Source organism: Trichoderma ghanense (assembly GCF_004382785.1).
Source record: "Trichoderma ghanense strain CCMA-1212 chromosome Unknown scaffold_7, whole genome shotgun sequence".
Taxonomy (NCBI): Eukaryota; Fungi; Ascomycota; class Sordariomycetes; order Hypocreales; family Hypocreaceae; genus Trichoderma; species Trichoderma ghanense.
This window is the reverse complement of record NW_027395670.1, coordinates 1,350,270-1,368,009: the sequence shown is the minus strand read 5'-3', so window position 1 is coordinate 1,368,009 and position 17,740 is coordinate 1,350,270. Positions and strand designations below refer to the sequence as shown.

At 51.4% G+C, this 17,740-nt stretch overlaps 6 protein-coding genes across 6 annotated transcripts; 3 read left to right on the top strand and 3 right to left on the bottom strand.

Moving 5' to 3' along the window:
- Positions 1-312: 312 nt before the first annotated feature.
- CCMA1212_006600 (uncharacterized protein) lies at positions 313-1,119 on the bottom strand (the record flags this gene model as incomplete). The annotated part of the gene is made up of 1 exon (XM_073703810.1): positions 313-1,119. The coding sequence occupies one exon, from the start codon at positions 1,117-1,119 to the stop codon at positions 313-315; it is 807 nt and encodes a 268-aa protein (XP_073557762.1).
- Positions 1,120-2,951: 1,832 nt separating this feature from the next.
- On the bottom strand, positions 2,952-4,848 carry CCMA1212_006599 (uncharacterized protein; the record flags this gene model as incomplete). Its single annotated transcript, XM_073703809.1, has 5 exons — positions 2,952-3,542; positions 3,615-3,839; positions 3,902-4,188; positions 4,256-4,594; positions 4,671-4,848. 5 exons carry the CDS (start codon positions 4,846-4,848, stop codon positions 2,952-2,954), a joined length of 1,620 nt encoding a protein of 539 aa, XP_073558129.1.
- A 1,288-nt stretch (positions 4,849-6,136) lies between these two features.
- CCMA1212_006598 (uncharacterized protein) lies at positions 6,137-6,413 on the bottom strand (the record flags this gene model as incomplete). Its single annotated transcript, XM_073703808.1, is given in 3 exon segments — positions 6,137-6,288; positions 6,338-6,393; positions 6,409-6,413. The coding sequence occupies 3 exon segments, from the start codon at positions 6,411-6,413 to the stop codon at positions 6,137-6,139; spliced, it is 213 nt and encodes a 70-aa protein (XP_073557749.1).
- Positions 6,414-8,837: 2,424 nt separating this feature from the next.
- On the top strand, positions 8,838-10,165 carry CCMA1212_006597 (uncharacterized protein; the record flags this gene model as incomplete). Its single annotated transcript, XM_073703807.1, has 2 exons — positions 8,838-9,332; positions 9,407-10,165. The coding sequence occupies 2 exons, from the start codon at positions 8,838-8,840 to the stop codon at positions 10,163-10,165; spliced, it is 1,254 nt and encodes a 417-aa protein (XP_073558130.1).
- An 827-nt stretch (positions 10,166-10,992) lies between these two features.
- On the top strand, positions 10,993-13,194 carry CCMA1212_006596 (uncharacterized protein; the record flags this gene model as incomplete). The annotated part of the gene is made up of 4 exons (XM_073703806.1): positions 10,993-11,040; positions 11,091-12,584; positions 12,661-12,831; positions 12,892-13,194. The coding sequence occupies 4 exons, from the start codon at positions 10,993-10,995 to the stop codon at positions 13,192-13,194; spliced, it is 2,016 nt and encodes a 671-aa protein (XP_073557751.1).
- Positions 13,195-15,378: 2,184 nt separating this feature from the next.
- CCMA1212_006595 (Cyanide hydratase) lies at positions 15,379-16,701 on the top strand (the record flags this gene model as incomplete). The annotated part of the gene is made up of 4 exons (XM_073703805.1): positions 15,379-15,576; positions 15,670-16,015; positions 16,069-16,482; positions 16,546-16,701. Exons 1-4 carry the CDS (start codon positions 15,398-15,400, stop codon positions 16,699-16,701), a joined length of 1,095 nt encoding a protein of 364 aa, XP_073557750.1. The 5' UTR covers positions 15,379-15,397.
- Positions 16,702-17,740: the final 1,039 nt, after the last annotated feature.

The following is a 17,740-nucleotide window of genomic DNA, read 5'->3' as shown; positions in this document are numbered from 1 at the left end:
GGTGGATGGTGCATGCATGTAGTACCTGGGCACTGTCGTCACATTGGATATAGCTATCATCTGACCTATAAAAGGCCATTGATATACCCAATCGCTTGTGATATTGCAATTGCAAGCTATCTATTCAACATGACACCAATTTCCTGGCAAGGAAGAAATCCCTATACCCCCCTGACCAAACTCCGCCGACTCCCCGATGCAATTCATCCGTGACCAAATCAGAAATCGCGTACGCTGTTACTCGTCTTCGATAGTTCCTTTAGTTTCCTCTCAGACAATAACGTCCCCCAAAGATTTGGCCGGCCTTCCTGTTCATTCTCTTACAGCTGCTGGCGGCGGCGTGGCGAGCGCATCTGTCGACTGAGCGACCTTGATAGACGGCCTCTGAATGATGGGTCGTATTGGCGTACTTTGCGTCTTTTGATGAGAATGATGCACTCCATTGAAGTATCGAATTCCATGGCCCTTCGCATCTAGTTCTGCTTTCGCCTGGTTATACATCTCTTCGATGATAAAGACCTCCTCTTGCGCGTCTAGAGTGCAGTCTACCAAGCAAAGCTCTCGCTCTCGTTGCTCAATATGTTCACGAATCTCTCTCCATTGATTCTCTTGGGTCTTGAACCGGTCGGGAAGGCCAGACCCCTTGAGATAGGTAAGTATGCCGGCCATGATTGTGTTCATGGCACCGAGCCCAGTGATCGCATGGCGAGAGCCATCAGCTGCCCCGATTGCTGTCAACGCGGCGCCGATGATGATCTGCGCTCCGAGACAAAAGTTGATGGCGATGTGAAAGAACCGGTAATTCTTGGCTGCCTTCTGCTCAGCTTGGACGACGCGAAAGTACAAGCCAATGTTCGGAGCAACCCGTCTGGCATGACCGTTGCTTGCCAGAGCAGGCACGGTGTCTATGCCTGTCAGGGAACGAAATGCGAGGAGCTTGTCGTTTGGTGGAACCAGCGCATCACTATTTGTACCGATGAGTGCAGTCCGTCTTCCGTTGCCGGTAGTATCCTGACCTTCCTCATCTCTGGCAGGAGGAAGACCTTGCTCCTCTCTATCGACGGCCAGAGGATCTCTACCATCCAGGGCGCGTACGAGTTGGGCGAGCCGCGCTAGCATTTTAAGCTTAGTATACCGTAAGAAATGCCACAATGGCAGAAAATGCAAGCAGGAGCATCGAGGAGTGACTGCGTATGCAGTCCAGTGATATGGCTGCGTTTCCACTAAATCCGCCGCCGCAGATCCCTCGTTCGGAGGCTGTTTGAAGCTACCTTGTTGAGGGAGCGACTTTAAGCTCCTGGAGAATCTCAGGTCTAGATCAAACCATGCGCTGGACATGGCAGAACCGGATGTCTTAATTTTGGGCTGCCCTCCTTGGCTGCCTTATTCCACCCTCCATCCCGGTGTGACTTCTCCTGCTTCATGCAGTATTAGTTGGCGGCCAGGATCTGCAAGGGACTCCATTCGGAGCTCCAATGACGCGAGCCGCCGCCCCATCCGCCGCCCCATCCGTCCTTTCAATAAGCTCGTCGCCCGACGGGATTTGAGATCTGCCTGGTAAAGTCCAAGACATGATTCGGCGAGCCGCAGGTGGCAGCCGATACAACATCCCAGACCAAATATGCGGCTGGGTTTCGATGTGGCCGAGAGAAAGACCTGCAGCCGGGATGTGATAGTAGAGGCTTACCGAAGCCGGACCGGACATGGCAACCGACGAGGGGAGACGGTGGGAAGGATGCTCCCTACTTGCGCGCTAGGGTTCTGATGGATCTCTATAAATAGAGGAAAGACAGCCTAAACCACATCGGGTCGGCGAAGGACCCGAAAATCGTCCAGTTATGCAAGATTACCTTGCAGTCGATATCTAAGGTAGTTTAGGCGCTTCAGCAGAGCACCAGTTTCCAGCTGATATACAACGGGATTAGATCCAGCAAATACAAACGACGGTAGCCTACATCGTATGTGACTTTCGTAGCCAAGCATAGTAAGGCGTCGAGCGCGAAGTAGTAATGCAGCGCCGCTGGACGGAGCCAAGGGAGCCGCTACTGATTGATAGGTTGACAGCGCCATTACTGGTACCCCTAGAAACCGCAATTATAGACTTATGGTAGCGCACAATTCATGCCTCGCAAACTCTTGCTTCCATTGAATCAGTGCGTCGAGAGGGCCCCGATATGGTCTGGTGTATCGTCAACTGCCCGAAGATCTACTTCCGAACTGCATCTCGGCCCGGGCTGTCAAACGGAGCTGAGCAAGGGCTGGGTAAGGAAAGAGTCCGCGATGGCGGTATCCAAGGTGATTGGCGGAACAAGACCCAGCTGCATTTAAACGTCTCAGAATCAGCCATGAAACAGATGCCGAGAGTTGCGTCTGTGAGCATATTCACCGGCGACGTGTGAGAAGAAACAGGACGCGAGCACGACGAGTCTTGACAGGAGCCCCAAATGTGTATAAAAAGGGCCCGAAAGTCCAAGCCCGAAGGTGTTGTATATCAACAGTTTGGCATTGCGGCGCACATCAAGATCATTTGATCTAGGAGGCAAGGATACAGCTCCCTTAATGAGAAACCATCAGGGTGGGAGCCGTCCAGGCCAAGCCAGCCTGGCACGACCTCGACGGATATGCTGACAAGAATATCCAGCTCATCGAGCAAGCAGCCGCAGATGGCGTTCAAGTTCCCGGCTATCCATGGTAAAGCCCCTGAGCCATCATGGAGTTACTCAGTTGGCTGAAGATTCCATGGGCTGACATGGCGAGTTGTCTGGAACGTAGGCAGATGTAGTGCGCTGCGCCCATCATACAAGTGACGTGTGTTCCCCAGTACCACTCTGCTCGACCAGATCTGCTGAGCCTTCTTGTTAACCCGAGAGTCGCTGATCACGTCACGACAATAGATAAATAGATAAGATCTCTTTCTATGAAGGAAAAAAGTTACTATTAAATTGATATCGTCATATGAACCAAGGAACCGCCGTCTCATAGTGAATAAACTCCCACCATTTCGTGCGGTGCATGTACGTCGAGTCAGCCTGAAGGTCGTAGTGTTTCCAACAGGTCTCTATAAGATTGCGCATCACCCGAATGTTACCAATATTCCTCACGTTGTTCATCAGATCCAGAATCCGTAAAATCCTGATGCGCTGATCGTCTGTTTGGCACTCGCATGCGACCATGAATATGGGCCATGGGCTGGTGGCGACTCCCAGACGGTCCAATATGTCAAAGACCTCTTCCAGATAAATTGCCTTTGCCTTTTCGTCTCCGGGCAAAGGGATAACGTGGAGCAGATACAGAATAGTCCCTATGCGATACAGCTCTGCGGTGGCTAGAATGCGCGTTCGCCTTGCTGGTGCCTCGCCAGCTTCCCCTTTGGGATCCAGTCTCTGGACAAGGTTGTGCAATGTATGCTCTAGTTCGAAGCGCTGCTGGATCAGCTTGGGCGATAGTGGGTCGACTTCTTTCTGTATAATAGCTATGCGGAATTTGTTGATTCGGTGGATGATTGCGATCGTCTCCAGAGAGCACCCCAGAGCTCCGAGTATCTGCCAACCGCTCGTGTTAGTGCAATATACTCATGTAGGCAGGAAGTAGGCGACGGTGTCGGGGAAACTCACTACAGTGGCATCGCAGTTGGAAGCGCCCAGCAGGAATAAAACATCAATGCAGTTGTTGGCTTGGCGGAGAGGCTGACTGAAGCACGCCAACACTTCGTGGTACAGAAACCAGGTGAAGAGGAAATCTGCCCTGAGCTGCCTTCGATATTCCGGGTACAACCCTTCCAACATATATTTGGCACCGTCGAGGTGTGTTGTCCAGTGGCCGTCGGTCTCATCAAAGACCTGCGGTCGGTAAGCTTGTGCATGCATACGAGACATGTTACTTCTATTCCCCTGCGACTTACACTGTAGATGCATAGCATCATGGATGCGGCAAACTGCGTCTGATTGAGGTCGACCGAGCTCGTTTCGTATCCGGGGGTCAAAGAAGCAGACAGGTAGCGAACAGCATTCGTCTTGTATGTTAAAGCTGCTTCGGCGCCGCTGTGGTGAAAGGCGGCAACGGCCATCATTGAGTTCCATAGTGCCTTTGTTGCGCTGTCTCCCCGTGACAGTACCATCTGGACAAGGTCCGTCCGGAAGCCGTTCTGGACCTGAGTGGTCGATATCATCGGAGCAATAACGCGTTCATCTTTGGGACAGGTCAACCTCCGGTACATGGGAGAATATGGGCTGGCGAGGCTTGGTCGAGCTCTTACAGTAGGACATGAACAGAGCATCTTGGCCGACCATTGACGGATAGAGGTTGAGGGCCCGGGTGGGCTTGGCAACTGTTTTGGTAACGAGGGCATTGGAAGACGTCGGGTCTAGCGAAGAGGCGACGTCGTTGTGGGTGACGTTGAGGAAGTGCACTCCATAGCTCTTGGAGGCCTCGTGCGGGTTCTCTGGAGGCTCATAGACGACGAAGCCGCTGTCCTTGCGCCGGCCATCATGGCGATCTGGCCACAGCAGACGGAGTCCGTAGCCCAGGCATTGTCTGCCCGTGCGAGTGCAGTTGTAGCACACGGGCAGATCCCTGTCACACCCTATTTTCCGCTCTGCCACGGCACCTGTCAGCAAAGACGTCCGAGCGAATGCCGCTGGAGCGTGCCAGCCATAGAACACGGAGCTCACGTTTACATGTCCAGCAACCTTGCTTGGCCTTCATATCTTCTAGGTCAGAGTCTGATGACCTCGCCCAGGGCAGCTTGTCTCTGGCATTGTCACTCCGCCAAGTGCGTCCGGCGAAGAGCTGCTCAAAGTTGGTAGAGCGTGCGAAGTTGAAAGTAGCAAAAGATGATTCTGACTGCATCCCGCAAGGCCTCCGCTTTCAGCAGCCGAATCGCGCCAGGGCAGGGCTAATCAATATTCCGATCCGCGAGGGATTCAAACAGGCCTTGGTTTCCATCTCCGTGGTCGAGAGTGTTGACTCAGCATGAGGATGAGGATGATGGCGATGGAGAACTGAATTGTTACTCACGATGGTGATGTTGCTCAACGTTACTGTCGATGCGTGATTGAGACATTTCAGCGCCAAACACGTTCGCCCAGCACTTTGGATATGCGCATCGATATGGATGCTTATTAGCGGAACAACTGATGACCCTGTACACCGTATCGACAAGCTGGTTTACTTTGTTCGTTATGTGTTGCAGATGATCAGTCGGGCATGGAAAAGGGGTATTACAAATGTGGTGATGCCCAATTTGTCCTGACCGAGTTACACACCAGTGATCAGCTCCAGTCTACTCCGTGCAGAGCACTCCGAAAGGAGGAGGAGCACGTCGTTATTAATCGCCATAACATGTAGCCAAGCAAGGTATGTCTAAGCAACAGAGACTGAAGCCAGCCAGTTACTTGCATGTAATAGAGTATTTAGCCCAAGGCAAGTCTTCTGGACATTTCGATGGAGCACAAGGCACCGCCGCTTTCCTCGCAATTTATGGTCTGGGTGTTTGATCATACCCTAGACCGTTCAACCAATGTTGGTCTGATATTATCCCCATGTATCAAAGTGGCGATGTCTGCACAAAACCTGCATCATGGGTATTAGCTGGTTGCTTCCAATTCTGCGAGAGGGGATGTAGGGACGGATTTCAATAAAGTATATAACGCCGCATGGCTATATCAACATTTCGTAACGTACTACGCAACCTTTCCCACAAGTACAGTCTATTAAGGTAGTACAAGCGGCTGTTTGCCACTCCAATGATGAAGCTTGGAGGGATCGGTAAGTGTCAATGACCACCATGCACAACACCAAATCATTCTCCCCATGACGACTTTGCTAGGATGTTGGAGAGCTTTAACGTATGGTAGTCTACAAGTGTATCATAGGGAGCTGCTTCAACAGAATCGTAAAGGCTATGGGAAACCCAGTACCGCGCTTTAGAGTGATGTTCAATGGCAGAGATGCACGTCTCTCGACTTTGAAGAATGGATTCTCAATCAATACGGTTGATACTAATCGTGTATGACTGGCAAACCTCTGGCGCCAATGTTTCAAACAATTTGTATTCATCGCACATCTGGATGACGAAGACACTTATATAATTCTCGACAGCGTCACCATACACTCTTCTTCTCCGAACCTCGATCGATCAGTAGGCTGGCAGTGAGAGGATTCGCTTGAGCCTGTTCCTGACACCACCGTTTGCGCTTTCTATGCTGCTCTGGCTCGGACGACGGGGAACACCATTAACTACACCACAGCCCGCAGCATATCGTGTCGTCGCTATGCGATTCGACCGATCTATACACAACGTTAGGCATCTTTTCCATGACTTTGCTCATGGCCTTACGGGAACAATCATGGCGTCCCGGATCGTTCAGCACCGCATCGAGCTTCGCTTTAGCCCTCTCGGAAGCTGACGGCATGGTGATACTTTGTATACTGCGATTTTGTTTCGGTGAACAGTTGACTTGCGACAGCCACGGCGGCGAATAAAGTTCCATGAGCAGTCACTTTTATATCCGAGATGCGGGGTAAGAAGTTGTTTCGATGCATATTCTCTTAAAGAACTAGAATCTCTGAATATCTGTAGCTGTGTGGCGTAACTATGACATCAAAAGTTCAACCGTTACGCTAGAGCTCAAAAGCAGCACCAGCTTTCTCACCCGAGTTGGAAGAGCTTCTTGAACAAAGAAGGCATTGTGCAGCAATAGAGGCCCGTTTCAACTGGGTTTACGTTTTTCCAGGTCCTGGTGCATTCCGTTGCCGTGTGTATAGCGTACAAATACCTACTTCAGAGTCTAGATTCTGGTTGCAACATGTGTGGAGATTCCATGTAGGGGAAGAGTGATCGATGGGCACTTGGACAGATCCGACAAACATAGGCATCGTAGTGCGTCGAGCAGGAGCCGTAACTCTTAAGGGCAAAACTCACCTCGAAATATCTATTTCGAGACGACAGTTGATATTGAGAAGCCGATTTGCCGAAGGAACAGTCCCTTGTAGCTCATCGGGGGGCTAGTCGGGGATACTGCATGAAATTGAAAGACCCGATAACTCAGCAGTCAAGCGGTCGAGCAGTTCGACTCGTAGCGTGGCGGCTTACAGACTACAGGCTTACTGAAATCTGAGATGCCGGGACGCCGCAGAGAAGCAAAAGGATCGTCCACAATATCCACATGGACAGTTAGGAGAGGCGGCTCCTTTATGTATGCCATGCTTCCTTGAAGTACGCTGATGCAAACTGACGACAGGTGAAGTGTAATATGCGTTGGTATGCAGTCTGGTGTGGCCTCGTTGGGTTGGTGCCGTGGATGACTGCACTTACGCGGGATGGCGGCTCAAGAAGACTTTTATCTTCTGCAGAGGGGTAGGGAGAAAAAGGAGGAGTAAAGGTAACGAGATCGAGATCGAAACGATATGAATTGCTTCTAGGCTTTCTCATGGTAGGAGAGCATTGTCCATATGCTGAGGAAAGCGATGATGTAGTATTAGCTGAATTGACGTCCGTCTTCGGAAGTCTGTGAGGGACTTGGGGAGGGTCGGGAAGTTTCCCCATCTCAACGATCCGACTGCGCCACGCAAAGCTTAAGCGCATGGACTCCCTGCTTGTGGCGGAAGCAGAGCATTCCGAGCGGATTCTTGCATGATGTCGAGTTGGGTTATTAATGATTGGCATTGGAAGCGTGGATATCACGAATTCTTTCCAGGGCGAAGCGGATTCAGCCCTGAATATTTCAGCACATACATTTCTAGGGCGGGTCGTTCACAACACACTTCACCTTGAATACTCTTCGAGAGCCATTCAAAAGCAGAGGCGGGAGAAGTCCTCTCTGACGAACGTATGAGCGGTCTGGAAGGTTGTTTGACCTTTGGCAGAAGAATTTAGCGTGTGCGCTGTGGACCAGTCGCCTACGAGAACGGCGCGCAGGAAAAGCCAGAGTCATGACCCGACGCAACAACAATCATCAAGAATACATACAAGCTTGAAAGAGGGTGTAACTGTGTCGGTGTGCCTGTCCCTAGCATAAACGAGACTTCGTCCCAGGTAAAAGTGAGAAATGCTAGACAAATTGCTGGCGAGACATACATCAGCCCGTACGGACCGTGACGCAGAGTACATCATCGTCATCCCACCCATACCTACGATTCAAAGTTTTGCCGCCCAAGCCATTGGTGTTGGGTACTAACATGAGGGATTCAGGATGAAGTCAGCCTCCTACATACCGAGTAACGAATGCGCCTTGCAGCAAGCGAGCGAGCTTCCCGTCCCAAGCTAAGAGACACACACAAAAGGCCGAAAGTCTGTTTTGCTGGCAGCTGTCAAGCTGGAGAAACATGTTTGTTGGTTTGTTTGTTTCTGAAACGGAATCCATCTGAGCTGCGCCAGGCCATCCTTTGAACCAGGCGCCAAGAACGCGCGCTTCTCGGCTCGATCTGGGCCGGGGCACGGCTGCGCACGTTTTCCTTGGACAGGGTTGTTCATACTTAGGAGGCAGTAGTTTTGAACAGGAAAAAGCAGAAAACACCGGCCACAGCCTCCAAAAAGCGCCAAAAATAGCACGGCAGTCGGCAGTCAGCAGCCAGTAGTCATCCGCTTACCAACGCATCCGGACCCTTGACTGCTGCCAGCCTACAATCGGCAATCCTAGCTTCCGGGGTGAGATAGTCTAAAATGGGAGCACCAGGCTGATGGCTTAGAGAGGCTTTGGGGAAGAAGCCACAAGTTATCCGGAAGCAGAGTGGCCCACCAGTTGGGACATGATGGAGACGAGGTGTAGTGACAGCCTAGTGGAATTGGGTGTTGATGGGCCGTGGAAGCATTCGTGTATATAACCATCTCATCCTTCATGTCATTCGGGAATCTCATCACCATCACATTCATCACGACAGCAGCTTCAGCAGTCCGCACCACAACAGCAGCTGTTGATCAGCATCGCCCTATACTATACTCATACACGCAGCAATCCAAAACAATGGCCAAGCTTACCAAGGTTCTGGCCTCTGCACTGGCTCTGGCCGGATCCTCTGCCGCTACCTGGCCTCCCAACAGCAAGGACTGCACAACCACCGCTGCAGCTGCTGATGGTTTCCCCACACCCAATGCTCAGCAGCTGAGGGCCATCTCGGAGAGGGCCGATGGCTCTCTGTCAAACGCTCCTCCGCCAGCCACGCTTGCCGACAGCACCCTGCAGTCGCTCCAGGTTATCGCCTTCAACGAAGAATTCGAGACTGCCTACTTCCAGTCTCTCCTCGCCAATGTCACGTTGGGTGTCCCCGGATATGAGTCGTGGAAGGGCTATGGAAAGGCCGAGCTGGAGAAGATCCTCAAAGTCATCATTGCTGTAAGTTCCGCAAGAAGCTGCCTCTCTGGCTTGGCCGAAACATGGACTAATGTCTGGCTTTTCTCTCACTTTAGCAAGAAGAGCTCCACGCCCTCAATGCGCTCAACGCCCTGAACAAGTTCAAGAAGCTTGCCCCTCTGCCTTGCAAGTACCGCTTCCCAGTCACCAACATCCATGACGCCATTGCCGTAGCGGAGGCCTTCACCGCCGTCGTCATGGGCACTCTCCAAGACGTTAGCCAGGCAGCTGCCGCTGCTGGAGATGCCGGCATTGTGCGCGGCGTGGCATCCGTCATTGGTCAGGAGGGTGAGCAGAACGGCTTCTACCGGACTCTCCTCGGCGCCGTCCCCTCTGAGAAGCCATTCTTGACTACCAATGTCGGCCCGTTCGCCTTTTCCTTCCTCAACAACAACTTCGTTGTGCCCAACTCATGTCCCTTTGATATCAACGCTCTCGGTGTCCCCATCTTCACTCAACTCAGCGTCGAGGGCGGTAGTGCTGCCCTTGACATTCGTCCCGAGGACCAGTGGCTCAACTACAGCGCCGACCTGAGCTCAGTCAAAAACGCTGCCAAGTTCAGCAACGGCAATGGCGAGGGTCTCTTCGTCACCTACTTCAGCGGCCAGCTGGTCCCCATCAGCGTTCCCGTCAAAGACTTCAAGTGGAACGGCGGCAAGGTTACGTTCAAGGCCTTCTTCCCCTTTGAAGAGAACATCATGTTCGGCCTGTCTATCGCTTCTTTGACTGATGGCGGTAACTTTACCAACCCTGATGCCGTTCCTGCTGCCACGCTGGCTGCCCCCGCTATCATCAACGTCAACGACGATTTCTGAGGAAGAAGAAAGTAATATGATTTGATTAGTTCGATAATGTGTAATGTGAATGGGGTGTTAACGGGAACTGGGGTCACGGATGGGTTTCGCCACTGGTCAATAGATGCGGCAAGTATATATCCAACATGGGGGTTTTAGGCATTTCTGGGTTCATTTTCTGTCTTTGTTGTTTCTCATATTTCAGCCTAATAGACTGCACCTTACTTCATCGAACTCACATGGTTCCAATCGCACAATCGTAGAGTGCGTAAACTGCTTCCCGCCAAATGGTTACGGAACGAAGATACCTGAGATTCACAAGTCGTAGTCGTACAAGTGATCATTCGACACATACGAGAAGAGTTCTCATTTGCTTCGTACACAAACTTTTCCTGTCGTAAGGGTGCATGCCATATGTGCCTTGAGCGGTTGTGCTTGAACGGTTCGATCTTGTTGAAGACGGGCGCAATGAAATGGAGGAAAAGTGAAAGAGAGGAAGAGCGACTACTCCTCAATAAGTCGTACCAGTGATGTCCAACATAAGCTTCTCTGCCTCAGGCAACAAGTTTTCCTCTCCTTTGAGTCGCTCTCAGAATTATGTAATCCCTTCAAGCCAAAAATACTCACTAAAGCAGAGTACGACGCCACAATGAAAGCCGAGCTGGAGGAAGGTTGATGGACGTTTTCATCATTCGGATACCAACCACTTCATCTTATTCTCAACAGCCGTCTAATGTGATAGCATACCTTACACATAACGCATGCTCTCACCGTACCTTGTCAATCTCCATTAGCATCGCGTAACACAGAAGCGCGCTCTGGAAAATGAGCTTCTCACGACCGCGGTGATGAAGAAATCAATTGCTTGCGGCGCATGTCGAACCTCGAAGAGACGAGTGAGTCAATTGTGGAACGCAGCCTTAGTGAACCATGCTGAGCCATCCAGTGCATTCATTCTGGTGGACCGCCGTGTATCCGCTGCAAGGAGCGAGGCGACGAATGCATCTTCCCTCCCAAAGGCACCTCCTTCATTTTCCGACGCTCACGGCTTGAGCGCCAGCAACGTGCTGCATCATCAGCCCTGCCCACCGATGCCAGCACTGTATCTTCTCTTCTCTCCGCCGCCGCGGGGCCTCAAGGCGAGCCTACGGATGACCCAGACGAGCCACCCAAGGTCAACCTGTGGGAGAAGGACCCGCTGGAATACGTGACCGATGAAGTCAAGGAGAGCTACATGAGGTGTTCGTACAAATGGTCCTTTCACCACATGCCTACTTTCTTTGCACAGATCCGAAACAAAACCTTGGATCAGTCCGTTGCCTGGGCGATGTTGGCCATTACCGTGCGGTTCTCTCAGAAACCTCCCGAGGGGTTTTCCAGCCAGGTCCAGACAAGCAACTACTTCGCCGCGCACACCAGGTCCCTGATCCTCCCGTCAATCGATGAACCGAGCTTGCAGCGGATACAGGTTCTTCTCATGCTCACGGGCCATTCATGGGGGTCAGGGGAAGGCAGACGCGCATGGGTGTACCTCGGAATGGCCGTGAGGATGGCCCAGATCATGGGCTTATTCGACGATGCGCCAGTCACGTCTCCGGACGCCCAAGACTTTATCCACGGAGAAGAACGACGGCGAACTGCTTGGACTTGCTTTCTAATGGACAGTCTCTTGAGTGGCGGCAAGGGCCGTGAGCGGTTGCTTTCTGCGGATAGCATGCAGATACAGCTGCCTTGCGATACGAGCAACTTCATCTTCGGCGAGTCGGTCCTCTGTCCCTTCATCGAAGGCTTTCGATCCGACGGCACTGCCAAACTCCCGCGCGGGCACCTGGGCATTGTCGCCTACAGCATGAGGGTTGCTGACGTTTGGGGTGCCGTTGCGAAATGGTCTTGCTCTTCGCACCCGAACAACACGCCTCCCTGGGAAGCAGAATCGGAACTCCAACGCTTGCTAGTACGGCTCAACGCCTGGAGAGACTCGCTGCCTCCTCGCCTGCGCTATGATCTGTCTCTACTTCACGCCCACAGTGTCCAGAATCAAGGCCAGGCGTACTGTTATATGCATTGCATCTATTTCATGTCGGTCATATTCCTCTATCGATCATATCTGCCCGAATTGGAAATGCACGAGGAAGCGGAGCACGAGAACGACGACAGGAAGCAGTGGACTGAGTTCTCTTGCAGAGAGCTTGCAAAAGTTGCCGACCAGGTGTGCGAAATGCTCCAGGACATCCGTGGCTTTGGCTTCTTCTTTCTACGTGGCTTGGTTCCCTGGATAGGCTTTACCATTTACACAGCGATTGGAACGTTGTTGTATTTCTGGCATTTCCCTCATGTTAGCGAAGGTGATCCGCAGATTGAAAGCTGGAGGCAGCGCATTATCGATGGATGTGTCTTCCTCAAGGACATGAGACAAGCCTGGCCGATGGCTGATACCTGGGTACGTAGCTCTCCACCACCTCTCATCATGCGCCTCAGAAACATCATCACTAATCCTTTTTTTTCCCTTGTCGTAGCGTGAAACCATTAAGGCGATGCACATATTCTATAGCAATGTCAAGTCTAAGGGTAATCAAGCTATGAGTCCGAGTGCTCGCCGAGAGATGCGGAACGCCATCATTGACTACGGTGCGTTGCAACCATCTCCCGTTCAGCCAGCCGACAGTGGCAGCGAAGAAGATGCCATGGTAAGTCTCTCTTTCTCTTTGTGAGGGTTTGCTCTAGACTATGGCTTACACGCTGGACAGGTTGTATCTGAGGAGGAGAAAATGAGAACGGAAGAGCTCCCCATGAATGAGCCGAACACGAATGCCTTGAACTCGAGCGCAATGAACACAACTGAGATGACTCCGAATGAGCTGAATACAAGTGAGATCAGTCCAAACGAGACGGAACTCATATCACACGAATTTGGCGTGGTACCGCCGGCTGATTACGATCTTTTCGACACGCATTTCGATATTAACTCTGCCATGCAGGCGTCCTTTGCCGACGCAACCCAGGGCTTTTGGGAAGGGTTTCCGGGAAACGTTGAGGTATCAGGATGGTGATTCGAAGGCGTTTTGGGTAAAATACCAGCACACAAAGCTTCCCCTCTCTACTCTATGTGCACCACAGTTTGTCTTTTCCAATATATACCACTTTCTAGGGACGCACTCTGTGTTTTTTGGCAATATGGTGTCTTTTTTGGCAATATGTCACAGACTCAAATGCAACCACTGTCAGCTTTTGCCCTTGAATGTGTTAGATCATTCCTTGCGAGTTATACCCGACAATTATTCGATTAATAGGAATTTTATGGTGTACGCTTGATGGATACGACGAACCCCTACCACAAGGATATAGACTCAATCGCTGTTGAACTCGAGGTTTCTGTCGGAAGCCCGAAAGACTACCGCAGCCCGATGAGGCGTGAACTATTCACTCACCCGCAGCTGCAAATCTCTGTACGACACTTGTCACTCACTCTAAGAAGGTAAGTTAAGCCCAAAGACAAGCGGCATTGTCAAGCAGCACCAGAAATTATATCCCCCAACAACTCAGTCACGTCACGCCTTTTCCAGATGAGCCGCTATGCGCGACAATCGCTCGGAAAAATAGCGAGCCTACCGCCACGCATCCGACCAGTCCCCGATATTGCCGATTTCAGTTTCCACCAGGGGCGGCTATGCTTCCCGTGAGACGACTCAGATCTGCCGTGGCATCACGCACAGGATACAAAGGACCCTTACGTTGATGTTGACAAGAAAAGCACATTCTCGGCATTGAGGGATTGCCCATATAACTCCACCGGAAGGAACTCGGGGACTGTAACACACTCAGAACGAATGGGCCAGGCCCCACGTCGCAATGGCAGCACTCATTGCTGGGAGAGATCTTTGTATTGTAGCGAGCCCTGTGTGTTATCATGGACATGAACGTTGGGTGACCATCAACCTTCCCCTCTGTTTTCCACCTCCCAAGGTTGTCAGCGGCCCGCAGAGCCGGCCGGATATCCTCTTCCCGAAGCACATCCAGACGGGCCTTTTCGGGTGTGAATCGCACAGTATGACACAGGAACAAGCGGGGCATCCTTGAAATAGAGGCGATAACACATGCGCAACGATGTGCTCTTCGGCAGTTATACCGTGGAGCAGTAGACGACAAAGAAAGAGATGACACGGAAAGAGAGTTCAGATAGCCAGCTACTTCATTACACTTTTGCCTTGAGCATCTACTCTCTATATTCGTATTCACAAGATGGTCTCTATGTGGTCTTCTGCTTCTCTAGAGGGCCCAACATCTGCCGTTGTGGTCTAGAAAGATAGCTTGCTTTGGTCTCGTGTACTTGTTCTCTGTCGACCCTTTCACAAATATATGGCTTGTTCGCATCCTTAAGCAAGCTTTCCGATTGATGGGTTTACTTTTGGATATCCAATGCCGGCCTGTCGGCTTCTCCTCTTTGATATCCACATCTCGTTGGTCCCTCAAAGTTTACATATCGCTGTACGAGCTGAACCACCGTCGTCTTAGTGGGAGTGGCGTTTACCCAATGTAATGTCTCTTGCTCTCAGTTCAGCTGCAGCTATAGCTAGAGATCAACGACTTCAACCACTATCACCAAAGATATTGGTTATCGTTATCTGTCCTATTCAAAGATTTTCTGGCGTTTCTCTGTCTTGTTCACTGTGATGCCCCGCGGATTGGGCCTGCATGTGCGGCAAATGCGGCGTATGCGGCCTCTTGATGCTCTTTTGAGCGTATCAATGTCGCAAGCGCTCTGGAGACATTGCAGGGTTCAAGGGCAATCGCTTCCGTCAGCAGGCAATCTTGGGGGAGTACTGCATAAAAATCGTGTGATTGTTGAATCTCTGAGCAAGGACAGCCTATACCGGCGGTACGCGGGACAGGACGGGCTTGGGTGCCACCAATGATTCGATGTGAAGTTTTTCTCCATGAGAATTTATGTGCTCACTTGCCAACACCACCATATGACAAGATCACCGAGATTCCGATGGCCGAGGACGGCGGCGTATGCGGCATCATGATTGCGAATCCACGAGGGTCTGAGGATGGCATTCTATGCTGTAGAATGTAGAATGGAGCAGCCATTGCACTGGCAGAGGATTGAACATACAGCGTGGCTTTGATGCAATATATATATCACGACGGCATCCAAGCATCGGTCGAACTGAGAGGACACACGACAACCAACAATCACCAGTCTAATACGATAAAACTTCTTCTTTCTAAAGCCAACAAATTACCGCCAACATGGTTGCCACTATCCGTCAGTACAAGGCTGCCTGTGTTCAAGCCGAGCCAGGCTGGTTCGACTTGGAAAAGTCCGTCCAAAAGACCATCAACCTCATTACCGAGGCTGGCGAGAAGGGATGCAAACTTATTGCTTTCCCAGAGCTGTGTAAGTCTATTGATGCAAACAAAGGCCAAGGGTGCTTTGCTGATGACTTCCTCTAGGGATTCCTGGGTAGGAGACGCAGAAAATGACGGCCACGACGTTGATTTGGAGCTGATTGTGATGATAGATACACGTATTGGGGATGGCGTGTCAACTACCAGGACTCTCTGCCTCTGCTCAAAGAGTACCACAAGAACAGTCTGCGTCCTGACTCGGAAGAAATGCGCCGCATTCGCTCTGCTGCCCGCAAGGCTCAGATCTATGTGTCTCTGGGCTACTCCGAGATCGAGGGCAACAGCATGTATATTGCCCAGATTATAATTGATCCCAATGGCGATGTCATCAACCATCGCCGCAAGATCAAGCCCACGCACGTTGAGAAGCTCGTGTTTGGTGAGGGAACTGGCGACTCTTTGGTCAGTGTGGTCGAAACTGAGATTGGCAACCTTGGCCACCTCAACTGCTGGGAAAACGTAAGTTGGCACTGGCCCTCTACCCGGTTCATCCATCCATTAACTCGCTTCAGATGAACCCCTTCCTCAAGGCAAACGCTTGCGCTCAGTACGAGCAGGTTCACGTTGCCGCTTGGCCCGTCTACCCCCCCGCATCAACTCTGCAGTACCCCGACCCCTACACAAACATTTCCGAGGTGCAATCCGAGCTCGTGACTCCCGCTTATGCGTACGAGACGGGCACTTGGACGCTCGCTCCCAGCCAGGTCGTCACCCGAGAGGGTGCCCGGCTCAACCTGCCCCCGCGTCTACGCAATGACGAAGCCGCTGTTGATGCGGAAGCTGCCGTGATCGGGAACGGATTCGCACGCATCTACCGCCCAGACGGTTTCCGCGCCGTCCAGGACCCGCCCAAGAACTTTGAGGGCATCTTCATTGTCGATATCGATCTCGATGAGAACCTTTTGACCAAGCGCCTGGCTGACTTTGTATGTATTCCGCATCGTGCGTGAAAGTTGAACTTTGCACTAACTGACGAACTGCGTAAACAGGGTGGACACTACATGCGACCCGATCTGATCCGCCTTTTGGTCGACAAGACGCCCAAGACGTTCCTCGTGGATGCTGACAATGTTGATCCCAGGAACTTCCCAAGCTCGTTGCAGCGCCTTGGATTGGACAAGCCTCTGCCTGCACCGGAGGAGTAGATTTCTGTGTCCGACGATGGACAATGAGAACGGCTCGTGAAAGGCGAAACTTGTTGCGAGCCATGGTGAGGGGGGTAAAGGATAAAATCTCAGCTTCTATTTACAAATCATCCAACTAAATGCAAGTATATGATTGCTCGTATCGTGGATTAACGCCTATACAGAAGCTGTGAGTACTTGATAGATCAATCTTCAAAGCATTGGACTGGTTCACAAAAAAAAAAAAAAACGATTACACGTTCCAACCTGCGCCACGGGTTGTCGAAGCCAAGGTGGTCACGAACCGCGCGGGAAAAATTGTGGCTTTCTAGGGGTAATGTCGGACTTGTTCTGGAGCACCCCATGTTATTGATTCAGCTCAAGCGGAGACGGTTTCTCCTTCATGTGCTTTGTTTACCACAAGTTAGACAGTATTCTGCAATGCGATTGTTCTGTTTTTGGACATTTCATTAATACAATAGCAGCCACCGACTTCAGAGTTCCGAGACGGTGAGACAAAGGCCTCTAGTCCTCACCAAGAACTTGCCGGCCAGTGGCTCACAATATGTTCCTCTCAGAACCGTTGATGCTGGTCTACCGTGGTGTATTTTGCCGCTGCTAGAACAAGTATTAGAGTACGCGAACTACGTCAAACAGAAGAGTTTGGGACTTTGGCCTGAAGAAGGGCGAAGTTTTCTGCCTTGTGCTCCCTAGTCCAGATGCAACATCACTGCCATTGTGGAATTAGTACGTAACCACAACAGTCACGGAACATTATTTGTCCGTCTACTTCTTGAAGCCGCCTTGTCTGCATGCGCAGGCTGAGGCGCCGGTTTCTTTTGAGTATGAGCGAACGGGCTGTCCATCCTCCGGAGTCTGGACAACGCTTGCCATGATCCTCATCAGCCGCAGCGCGATTCCAAGATATTCTGTATCAATTATCACGCCATTTTCAAATGACCAGGCCCTTGTCTAACGTTCATTGCGGCAGCTTTGTCCACATCCAGCAAAAGACGCGCTCGTGGGACCCGCAAGCGAATCGCCGCCGGAGACATCTAGA